Below are 13,261 nucleotides of genomic sequence, written 5' to 3'. Positions count from 1 at the left end.
TTGATCATGTTACATTGTATCATCAACGAAAGGTATATTGCATTTAATTTATCAATTGAAATTTACAAATATCCTTTTCCGCATTTCTCTTCATTTCCAACATATCTAGGATATGGAAATATTGTACATAGTGCAGATTTTTTTCAATAATTTGGGGTACACCTTTTTAATACATGATTGACTTTAGTGTAGAAATTTTTTAATAACACATAAAGGACACCCAATTACAATTTGAAAAATAAAAGAAGCATTCATTTTTATGTTATATGCAATTCACAGGGACGAAATGCAAAATGATACGTTGCTTGTCCTGAAGAAAGTAATACTATTTTAAATATTTCTGCATGTTTCTGTCATAATTTGATAATATTATATATTATTACTTGCATTTGTATATATAATACATGTAAATCTATTATTTTTAGACAAAGCAAATTAAAAAAAAAGGCGCTTAAAGAGATTAAAATAAAAAAAATAAAAAATCTAGTGACTGTTTCACACTTTAAAGATAAGGTCAATTGCTTCCGTCAAAACCAATTAAAATGATCCAAAACGCAATAAATGTCATTTAATATCAGGTACAGAGGCCAAAACTAAGGACTTGAAGTATCGTAGAAACCTTATGGTACCAATAATCAAATGATACTCAATTTTTGTATCTCTTATATATCTTTTTTTCAACTTTACTTTTTCTGTCAAATGAATCAGCTTTTTAAAGCATTCGAAATAAGGGCTTTTTGGGGTATCAGGGTGTATATTGGCACAAGTACATGCATGCTTATAATTAGCGATTCAATCATTTAAAATCTTATGTCGAATTTGGAGTTCTTCTAAAACAGTGCCTTTTATCTAGCACAATGAACAATGCTCCGTTTGATTTAAAGTATTCCCAAAAATATCAAAATAATACAATTCCTTGATGCCCCTGCCAAAGACTATTTCTCTATAAATGTATATATTTGCGCAATCAAAAGTATATATAGAACATGGCTTTGTCAGTTACACGGAAAAAGCGTGATTATAACAATAAGGGGTATGATTAATAATTGTATTTTTATTTCACTTTATGACAACCAATACCATCACCCTCATTGCAATGTTTTTTGTTATATAGATATGGTAATTTTCACGCCTTTTCCTGTATTGAACTTGATTGGTTATATTCACTTTCAAATTCTCTAGTTCAGGTCCTAATGTTTGAAACATGGATTTCCCGGTTGAGTTGGTGCCTTACTCGAAACTTAATCTAAGACTCTTGTATTAACAATTGTCTGTTAAATATTCGTTTTCTGGACGAACATTCTCTTACGTAATACAATGACAAATGTATTACGCAGTGTAATTCCACTCTTGAATTTCAGTTAAATTATTTTATTTTTTATCTTACATATATTTTAAATTAACATGAAACAAATTCATGAGTTTGCATCTTTCATATAATTTTGGGTTGTCTGGTCATTCTTTTACATTTATATTTTAGTTCCATCGACATTTTTACCATTTAGTTTTACCAGTTATTTGATATTTTAAATATTATTACTTTCATGCATTATTTTAGAGGGAATAATGTACAGCTTTTATTTAATTTCATAGCATATATAGTTTGTTTTTGTTACGATTGTTCATGGTTCTCGGCAAATGATATATTTTAATGCGGTTTTTGTGAAATTGAGTTGGGTTAATGAAATTTTAAAATGATGAAACATAGAATTAACTTTCCAAGTTTTTAATTACAAGACTTAGTACATTTTGCATGTCTGAGTTTGCAAATGTACTTACTGTTCCTTAATTTAAAAATCTTTAATTTTAAATTCTAACAGTTATGTACATCTAAAAGCATTTGACCAAGTGTTATCACAAACTGATTTAAAGATCACAACCAAAAGAATAATATTGCAAAATACATGTACATTGTTTATAAATCATATCTAATATGCATAGAAACGCATTTAGTACGCTATATAATTCTTATTTCTTAGTTGTTTCTGTTTAAAAACAATTTAAGCTTACAACTATATTTCCGGTTTCGCATGTTTAAAAGCTTTACATGTAAAGAAAATGAAGCATTAAATGCACATGCACTATTTTTTTTTACTTGGGTTGAAATTCGTTAGAGTGAAAGCGCTTATTTTGAACTTGCGCGATCAAATAGCATCACACAAATTGAGCCGGATTTCCTCAAAAACTTTGTATTTTATCTATTGTTTCAGAATTCACTTCTCTGTAGCAATCTGGGGGCACAAGGGTTAATGTCGGAAATGGACAACAACGATAAAGCTGGACGTAAGTAGAAACTTTGTTTAGAAGGTTTTTATAAATAAACGTTTAAATGTGTTGAGTTTTCTAACATGGAAGTTTTTTCTTTCATGTTAATTATTTTTTATCATTTTAAATTAATCAACATAGACTTAATATGAAATTTTAAAGTAGTATCAAAGAAAAAATACTTATTTTGAGAAGACTAACAATATTTATATTTTAATTAAAAGCTTTGTCGCTTAATTTGCAACATGTTATCTTAGTTTGGTGGACAAATTTTGATTTCTTTAAATAATAAAACATTCGATATGAGGTTAAAGTAGCGTAAATAATGAAATGCTCTCGTAATAGTGCATTTGTAATTTCCTTGAACGACAAAGGTCGCCTTATGCAAATCGACTGCAACATACTTTATCAAACTTCTATACTTTCTATACTCCTTACAACAAATGACATGAATAAAAGCGAAATCATCTCTTTTGATACCATGACTGGTAAATTTAGATACAAATGTCAAGTTTTTCATCACAGATCTTTAATTTAAAGATTTCAAAATTCTAATTACCTCTCCCTGTCAAAGTGTTAATTTGCGTTAAATGAGAATGTGATTTTTTTTTAACGTGAAGGAAGCTGATTAAAATGTGCATTCATGCGTTTCTTAACGATGACGTAACGTTGATCTTGCCCTTGTACAGAATTTGCTGAGAATGTCTAGTGCTAAAAATAACATAGAGTACGTGTAGCCGAAAACCGGGGAAATTTTGGGTAAAAATGAAGTAGCACTTAGCGCCAATTAATTGTTTTGGTAAATAAAAAGTTTTATTAAAAACAAAAGAACTCATTATTTGTCATAAGTTGTCTGTGTAGTTACAAAGCACGATGCATGATTCTAATTCAGAGTGGGGATTTAAAACAGGTCCCAGAATACACGGTAAGTTGGTTCTTAATTAATTGACCCAAGCGCCCTTAATCATCTATCAGTTGGGTATCATGAACTCCCTATTAGTATCATAAAGTATGCTAGTTTTCGCAATTCATTATTTTGTTGATTTTTTTTCCAAAGAAAAAAAACATCTGAAAGCAAATGCATTACAGTGGTGTTGTGAAAAATTTATCATTGGACGATGATGAAGCCTATTAAATTCATAATTTATTCAATTTTCAGTATTATAGTTTTACTTGAAGATTGTTTTTTTTTCACGATATGTGCAGCTTAACTGTTTTATTATGTTAGGCCGATTAACACCTTTAAATGCCTTTTGCTATTCTTGAATATATAATGTAATGATTACATATATTTGTGTTCGTGCTCATGTTCATATAGATTCAAACAAAAAGGATAAAAAAGGATACTTTTTCCAAAGTAATAAAATCTTATAATTTTATATAGCAAACAGAAATGAACTTTATGTATGGTTCAAGAAGTTTGTCTATATCATTGCGAAGGTGGTATTTTTGCACCTATCCTTGTGCATTTTCCGTAAAACAATATTATGTCATAAAGTTGACTTTCGACTACAGACTGTATAACCACCTCTAGTAAAAGTTGTATATCACCTCTGACTGTGTCAGGTGAATTTTTGAAAATGAAAACACAAAAAATTCTGTTTTTATCACCAATAGCCGATCGTTTCTTCAGATGAAATTTTGCACTGACATGACATTGAGGTAGTATGCAATTTATACACCCTACGTGTACATTTCAATATTATTTTTGGGAAAATAATTATCCGTAAAAGATTGAAATTTTGTTTTTGCACTGGCTGTTTTTCTTTTTATTTGTGAAAACTAAGTTTATTCAACCGTTGCAGACCTGCATGCATAGAAACTTTATAATTTATCTATTTGCAAATGAACCCACGTTTAAAAACTTTTGTTAGGTTTTGTTAGGTTTTTGCCAGTGCTATATATATAGTTTAACAGACGTTATTTTTTTTTACATTCAAAACTAAAAAAAAATCGTTTTCAGAATGTGCAATTTTGCTTCTTCATTAAAAATGTATAGCTTCCTTCCTCTCTCTTAGGGACCAGTATAGGGAAACAAACACCTTTCCTTTTTTTCCAATTATTCATTTCCATCAGTGTATTTTAAGTAAAAACTGGAAGCTATTGGAACACACTATGTTGATTTATTTTTTTACAGTTGTAATTAACTTCATATGAAATTAAATCAAAACATTTCAAATTAAATGTTCAATGGTTAGAAAAAATATGTAAATATAATTTTTTTCTTTAATTCCCCATGTAGTTGCTTTTTTGCTTTATTTGACTGATTTTTTTTCGGTGAATAGTGCACGTCTTAAAATACTGCAAGAAATAAAAATTATGTTCCATATTAATAAACGTAATTCTTAATACACATCATTACATTATGTGCATGTATTTCGATTTACACAGAAGTGCAGCTTTGAACACGAAATATTAATCCTGAAGCCATAAATCATTTGTTTGATCAATTAGCCATCACTCGTTTCCTTATATTATGTATTCAACAAAACACCGATTTCTAGTCAGTAATTATAAACCATGCAAACACTGACATCTTTATCACCCAGCCGTGTTTGTACTTTAAGCGTAATCCCATAAGGTGTCAATGCGGCATTAACATGTAAAGCAGCTGAAATATAGGTCTTGTGCCGAACTAAACGTATAAATTGTATTAATGACTAGATATATTTACATATTTGATTAAGATTCCTTTTTTTCAGTCATCATGAATTCGTTTATTAATACCGGGAGTTATGATACTGATGATTTTGCATACAGTGTAGCCTGTCTAAACCGACATTCGCTGGAAGAGCAATTTCATGTCCGAATAAAGACCGGGTTTCTGTTATTACAGTACAAAGAATGCAAAAGAAATTTAATAAAGAGACGATAAAAATTATAAGGGTAGAAAATCCTAGTTTTAATTTTAAAAAGAAGATGGCACTTGTGTTGGATTATGCGGTTTTTACTGAATACGTATCATTTAATTTCTTTTCCGTATATTATATTGCACACGAGACTAACTTAAATTAATATAATAAATTCATAAAATTAAATTAATGAAATTATTGCAAAAGCAATATATTGAATACTTGTTATTTGTAGTAAAAAATAAAACTAGTAATAATTTAATAAATTTTGTGTATTTTTTATGGTTTGTGTACTTTTCGAGTGTTTTTTTTAATAATATATCACTTTAATATATTGATGTCTGTGTTTTAAAATCAAAATATTTAGAAGTTTTTAGGCTGAACTATAACATGTTTTTTGGGATTGCTGAAAATACTTCAAAAATAATTATCACATAAGTTCTCTCAGATTTCAAATGCTTCAAAGACCTTTTTATGTTTATACAACGTACTTCAATTATCAAAAAGTGAATTAAATTGCCAAGAGGTCTCGCAATAAAAATTCATCCAAATGTTTAAATATAATAACCGTATGAAGGAAATAGGATAAAAACTATGAAGTGACAATATCTTGGCGGAAAAAAGGGTAAATATTTCACGGAAAAGGGGAAATGGAAATTATAGAAATGTTTGTTAAGTTCCAATATCACGTTGGACTAGAGGAAACAAACCTATCGGGCGCACTTTGAACCATCCACGTTAATGCTATAAGTAGTATGCAGGAGACGGAGTCGTGAAAAAGAAAAAAATAATCCTCTATTAATGTGTATTTTGGAAATTCTGATGGGAATCGAATAAATCATTCGAATTATGGATTTTTTTTCTCTCCCCATATTCTTAGTTTTGTCTAAATTGTCGACATGTGATCAGCTTCAAAATGAACTCAGTTTATTTTACTTGTTAAAAGTTAGTTTTTTTTTTTTACAAAATTAAAATGATGCGTCTTGTTTTGTTTTTTTATTCTTCTTGTATACAATGTTTTAGGACTGTTTTTCTTTGACAAATAGAATTCATTAAAGGAACTGATATGCTTCCTAGATTGATACTGAGTATGTGCTTTTAAAGCTATAAACAAATGTTACACGTGTTTAATAATACAGTAAACGCCAGACAACACTTGATTAAAATATTTATTCAGTTGAATAGTTTTTATAAATTTCCTACAAATAATTAATTAGTAAACCCAGCCAATATATATATATATATATATATAAAACTTAAGTAGTCCATAGAATAATATATTTTTGTTAATCATTTCACTTTACACTGGACATGACTGTATATATTTCATTTTCCCCATATACAGTAATTTGATTTAATATATATTTAGGTATTATGAAACCCTTGATTTCGAAGTCACCTTATCTTAAAGTTCTATTTTAAGCATTAACTTTAAACTTACTGTATTGACAGCTTTTACAACCCTTCCCTCAAATACAAAACAAAAGTTGTAGAAACCTTGTATAATTGAGTTATTTGGCTAATAGAAATAAATAATTTTATTTAATTAACATAGTCCATATTGTCTAAATGAATTTTGGAAATGTTTCTCGTGACACCAAAATCGGTGTACAATATCCATATCTTGAAGGGGAAGGGGTGAATCTTGAGAGTGGGGGGGGGGGGGGGGAGGGATGGCGTTTGAAAAGTTATCAGATTTTGGGTACTTTAATTTAAAATAAAGTATTTTTATACACCCATTCTTGTAATTGGGTGTGTCTTTGCAACGCTGAGAATTTGATAATAAATTTATTACACGAGATTACTGTGAGTAATTCAAAAACCCGCTAAAAATTGAAAAATCTGTCTCTGTTTTACTTAATATACATACGTAATGACAATTATGCAGAGCTGTTGTCGAGTTGCTTCCTCATTGATTTACAAGAGCCTACTTACAAACCAAATGGAATAATTGCTTACTAATTGATTAGTAAGAGAAGGCATTGCGTTGTGCGGGTACATTTAGTACTTGTTTATCTATTTTATTCTTAGTCTCGATAAATTTTGATTTCTTGCAAAACAAATAAAGTGTAGATTTATTACTTAATTTTCGTGTGTGTATATATATATATATATATATATATATATATATATATATATATATATATATATATATATATATATATATATATATATATCTTTAATTCTTTAAGTCTTTGAATGAATAATCTTCAATCAATTGCAGATCTTAAGTAAATTTTAGAGAGAGAAAATTGTTTTAAATTCACTCTTAATTAAGACGGAATAATTGGAGTTGTGTGTCGGCTAGTTGATTTTTCCCCTGGAAATTGCTAAGAGAGCGTTCGATCGGCAATCGAAGTTTGCAGGTTTAATATTTGGCCGCAGCTCAATAAACTAGTACCGGTTCCTTTACAACATCAAGCGGCTTGTCTATAGGTTGAAACTTATTAGATGAAGTCTCGAGTCACAATAGTAGGTGTTGGCACGATAAAGAATCATTACTGTTAAAAGGCCAATGTTGAAAGTTTCACCAGAATGTGGTCGCGATTTGCTCCTCAATAAAAGATTAAAATATGAAAAAGATGAATGGCGAAAGGCAAGTTATCAATCAAATGTGGTATGTGCATCAAAACTTATTATATTTTTATCTTTATCTGTCGTTAGATTTAGCTTGAAGATGGTCTCGGTGTGATTAGGTTTTAAAAAAAATACAATTTGTCTTGCCATTAAACAAGGAAGAAATATGGACCACCAATTAGACAAATACAGTTTGACAACAAATTTATTTAAAGAATTTGTGCTATAAACGACAGTTTTTTATACTACCTAGTCTAAAATACCAGCCCAAATTATTCATGTACTAAATTTGCCGACTCTGATGGTATGGTGGTAGAGTGTTTTTATGTATAGTACATGTACATGTATACAGATTGTAATGTTCGAAATGAAAACTGCGCAAAGTTTGAATGCCTTTGCATAATCAAATATCGACATTTCTTAATTATAGTCTTTTGCATCTCAAAAATAAAAAAAAAAACAACAACAAAAAACTCTGATATCATCAGGCAGACTGGAAAATTAGAAAACCCCGAAAGTAAGTAAAAAAGGAAGAAAGAAAAGATCAACACACATATTTTTCTCGTTCAGCAAAAGCTCTCTGTCAATGTTTTAACAAAGTGAAGGTTAACTAGGGCCAATACCAGCACTTATTGCACAAAAACCTTCAATACGGAAGAGAAAGCAATCTTCTGAATGAAGAGGTGGTCCTTAAAAAGAACACCACAGAACACCACAAAAGATCGCGGTGGAGATTATTGTTACGTAGATTTACAAAGTCTATCAAATCTGGATTCATAAGTTAAAATGGTATTATTAGAAGATATGGAATCTTCGATAGGTATGTAAATTTTAGATGATACTTAATATTACAAGGTGTTTAGAGAACAGGGTCACTTGGCGCAATTTAACAATTTTAGAGCTTTTTTGTCTTCAATTGCTATATATTAAGCCATTATTATTGCTTTTTCGGATAATTGAAATGACTGTGGAATCTTTGCAGGAATAACAAATACCATGCATTAAGTTTTACTTAAACATGTTTCAGTAGCTTTTAGAAACAAACAAAAAAATGTCGAATCGCTGCAGAACAAAAATTTGAACACGAAAGATAAAAGTGTATATTTCTCCTCAAATATTTGTGGGTGAAATGCATGACGGCAGTTAAAATCAACATGTTGTGAATATTTCAAGCATGTTAACATTCAGTATCAGACGGTCAATTTCCACATGACAATTTGTTAGTTTGCATGTTCGATGTATAAACAGGTGATCATAACCTCCGGTGTTAGACGCATAGCACAGACAGGCACTGCGACCTCTCCTAAATTCAAAGAAAAATACAGTGATTATTTTTATGCTAAAAATTATTTTTGTTTCATGCATCTGCTGATTTTTTCTCTCGTTAAAGTGAAACTTGCTATTTAAGTTAACAATGCGGAAGACCATTCATAGCACTCCAGTCAAAGTGATGCATGCTTCATGCAACACGTGCAATGGAGTCTTCTTATCCTTATGTCACAATAGCCTACTCACATTGCGAAAAATTGAATTAATAATGCCATCTGAACAAATAATCTACGTTGGGTGTAATAATTAAAAAAATGATTTTGCAAAATTGTGAAAGAAAGTACGGGCGAGATGTTGATATTTAAATGGTCGAACCACTGTAATGTAATGTGACCACTACAAGAAAGCAGTTTTTGTACAATTCCAGTATCTGTACTTAACGTGTTCGATAATATTAACATGATGATCTAGAAACCCAGTGTTGCGCTTTGGTTATAGATTTTAGTGTGTTGACTGGTTACCTTTTAAATACATACATGTACATGTATAGATCGTTAAAAGTGCATGCGTTTGGCGCAAGAGGGATACTATGGACTGTAATAAATCTTTTGATGGTGGTAAAATTGCTGTTTAATAGCTTTTAATATCCCAATATATACTAAGTTCTACCATTTCAAGCTTTTACAGGAAATAAATACTACTGATATTAAGTGCTCTAATGATTGAAGCGATAAACATAAAGGGACTTCGATTTAAGTATATGATCCTTCATATTTACATAAGAATACGGTGATTTTGGAAGATGTCACGTAATCGTTTTCAAGGTTTTGTGTTTTGTCTTCTTCTTTTTTTGTACATTGATGTTTGTGTCCCGAGGGCTGGTAACATACTACTCGGCGTTCACTGATCATTCCTATTAGTTTAAGTAGATGAATATAGGAACCACAATGAGCAAAAAGTTGTAAGATATTTTTTGTTGTCTTCCGCCTTTAATGAAAAAAGCGTATTTCAATTGGTGTAATCCCATACGCACATCGATTTTTCTTATCCAAGATAGTTATTTAAATCTTATATCTTTGTTATCCCTTTTTTGCCATGTTAACTATAACAGGTTTCGGAATATTGCTTCGTTGTATATTTAACAACATCTTAACTATTGTCTTAAGCGATATTGACTGTCCTATTCCTGTACATTTCGGTACATAACAAGGTACATGAACGCGGAAGTATCCTAGCCTGCTGAAGTGCGGGCGTTTGATCGAGAGAGATAACCCAGTATCTATATACAAGGACTAACCCATTCACACCGAAACGTCCATAATGGAAGACTAACAAACTCTAATCGTTGGGTTTCGGGTTTACCTTGATGTCCTCAATCTCTCTGACCCACGCTAAGACACCTGTCAACCTTAACTGCCCACTATCTCCCTTAACTTCTCATAACAAAATGTAAAAAAAAAAAACCAAGAAAAAAGTAAAAACGAGACAGGGCAGGTAAATTGTATATAGGGAGATAACACTTGCAACAGAAATTGAAAACATATTAAGATAACGAACTATCCGAGGGTATCTATTTGAACAGCGAACTTTGTTACCCGGAAACTCTTGAAAAACCGGCATTTAAACTATCGATATTTACCGTTCAACTTATTGGAGGAGTTTCTCTCATCTATAGATATACATACGATCGTGCAGAATTTAGTGTTTTGAACTTGACCAAAGTCTGAGTCTTTCAAGCAAATTGCGTCTTAAAATTTCGGCTACTGTGAAAATGAAAATGAACCACATAGTTGACCAAATAGTATGCGGTTTTTTTCTCAAATAAATGAACATATAATAATGGACGCACATTTTCATTGCGTCTTTTTAAGAATTTCATCAGAATTGTGTTAATTTATACATCATTGATTAACTCTTTTGTATTGAATAGTAGGACTCAACAAAGACTTATCTTTGTTGTTTTCGTTCTTTGGTGCACGTTCCTTAGAAACTTGTAAATTGGCTTAATTAAGTGGGCGAAATGATCGTGCCGGTTTCTCCTCACTAAGAAAAGCTCTATGTAAAGATATAAGAACATTTTGAAGAAAACATATTTAAAACATTTTCATTTGCTAAATCATAGTTTATAGCAAAAACAAGTCAGATGAATAAACATTAGGAAGATTTTAACGGTTACTTGTTGATCACACAGCCTCCTCAATTAAATTATTCAGGCCAAGGTTTTTAGCGATTTAAAGTATGATATTCCGCCTTATCGTTTTTAGTCTAGTCCCTAATATTTATACACTACTGTAATTCAGTGCTTCCTTGTACCTAATAGAGAAGTCGGCGCTATTTTAGATGGCATATGCCTAATGTCAATCTATTTCTGTCATGCTATCGCTGATTGTACATTATACGTTGTATGCGTACATGATTTTAACAACTTTCATGTTAACTCATTAATATTTTACGATTATGCTTTATTTCTAAAATATATATAATAGGCATTTAATTTTTTTTTCATTAAATTGTATATAACTTACATCTAAGTATATCCTGTAGCATATTTAGTAGTTATTGTACAGTTTATATTAAGTTACAATGAATCCTTTGTTTCTTTTTACATGCAACATATACAGATAGCTTTAGATATCAAATAATAGTAAACACATCTTTTTGTGTATGAAAAGTTTCTTCTTCATCAAGTATCTGTATTTCAAGCGTACGACAATATATAACTTTTCCATACATACATTGTAAATAATATTATTGATAATGATCGAATTTTTTAAGAAAAAAAATCACCACGTAATCAGTATGTGGTATTTCCAAACCTCAGATATTTATCAATTATTATAGAAGAACTGCTGACCGAATTTGGCGGTGTCAAAATATACAGATTTAACGTGAGTTTGTGAAGCGCTGAGCGGGAAAACAATGCCGTAAGTGGGCTCTTCCATCTGTAACTTTAGGTATGACAAGTAGTCACCGAGACACCGAGTCCTTGACAGAATTATTTCATCTTTGAATCTCCCATTCAAACAAATTAAATCTACAAGTAGGCTCTGGAGCGTCAAACTGTCAACTGCCACTTAAAGCACTCTCAACGTCATCGTAGCGTGGTACCCCCTTAATCCTTTTTTATATACTTTATTTAAAGCGATACTGCGGATACCGAAGGTATCATTAGCAAGCGAAGATTCCTATCTATCTATTACAATACAGTTTGTGTTTAGGCGATAGAGATAACGAGTCAATTACGTCATCGAACGAAATTATTATTTTAAAGGCAAGGTTTAAATTCATCGCCGGTGGTATAGTAATATTTGAGGCAAGTTTTCATAATTTTTTGGCCTGTTCGTCGTTACTTTATTTCTCTCTGTCAATGTCCATAAATGTGTAGCTAATGATAACGATTCATTTTTTACCGAGTTTTACTACAAGCATTAATTCTTATCGATTTTGATTATTATTTTACACTATATGCAATATTGCAATAGAGATAAAAGAATACAACGTCATGCTAATGGTTTTTCATAATAATTTATTTCACAACGGGTGCACACTATGAGTACCTCAGGTGATTTGATAAAAACTTTTTGTTCCATCACTCAACATTTCCTTGTAGATATAGCACTAAAGCGATTTAATTCTCTTTGAAATTTTAACCATGAAAATGGCATCATGGCGCAGTTTGCTAATCGGTTGATATTTCTTGTGTAAATGAAGATGATTTGAAACGCCTGACTTTTGGTGATGTCATATTTATTAATAAGGAAATGTATATTAAATTTCTCAATAAAACCGCATTAAGTATTAATCAAAGCTAACTAAACTTTCCCTCTAGCATATATCTATTTCGTGTACTATGAAAGAGAAAGGGACCCCAAAAAACACGTCAAAATATGCGATAGAAATATTTTTCTATCATCTGAAATTAACCGCAGGCCAGTTCTTGTTGTTTGATGAACACAGCTAGAGTTCAAAGATTTAAGGAGGTCTTGGAATGCACAGCCATTGATCTACAGGTAGAATCAAGTACATTTGTGTAAAGACTTCAAGACAAGAATTAAGCACTGCAAACATTTATATACAACAATTTACATTCCAAAATGGAGTCTTATCTCCGCCAAACATGTTTCAATATATACGAGACGAAAACGTGTTGGTTTTCTACTTTTAATCAATATTGCATCCATTTAAGTTGAGTTTAGGATTGACTTATACATACTGCTGAGTTATTGATGCTGCAAATGAGTATATTCAGGACTCGGTCGTGATTGGTCAATCTAGGCCAATCGCTGAAACGGGAAGTG

The 13,261-nt window shown here is 30.7% G+C and overlaps 1 protein-coding gene across 6 annotated transcripts in view; it reads left to right on the top strand.

Moving 5' to 3' along the window:
• The first annotated feature begins 2,202 nt into the window (after positions 1 to 2,202).
• LOC117689291 (ETS homologous factor) overlaps positions 2,203 to 13,261 on the top strand; it is a 28,477-nt gene continuing 17,418 nt past the window's right edge. The window contains exon 1 of one of the 6 annotated variants that reach the window (XM_034469979.2): positions 2,203 to 2,283. In XM_034469979.2, the coding sequence (XP_034325870.1) occupies positions 2,250 to 2,283 (34 nt within the window). In that variant the 5' untranslated portion in view covers positions 2,203 to 2,249. Of the gene's footprint in view, positions 2,284 to 3,102; positions 3,191 to 8,390; positions 8,515 to 13,261 lie in introns of those variants that run through there. The other 5 variants (XM_034470006.2, XM_034469997.2, XM_034469961.2 and 2 more) reach the window with 5 other exon arrangements.

The sequence above is a fragment of the Magallana gigas genome, chromosome 5 (assembly GCF_963853765.1).
Source record: "Magallana gigas chromosome 5, xbMagGiga1.1, whole genome shotgun sequence".
Classification (NCBI taxonomy): Eukaryota; Metazoa; Mollusca; class Bivalvia; order Ostreida; family Ostreidae; genus Magallana; species Magallana gigas.
This window is presented reverse-complemented; position numbering and strand designations above follow the sequence as displayed.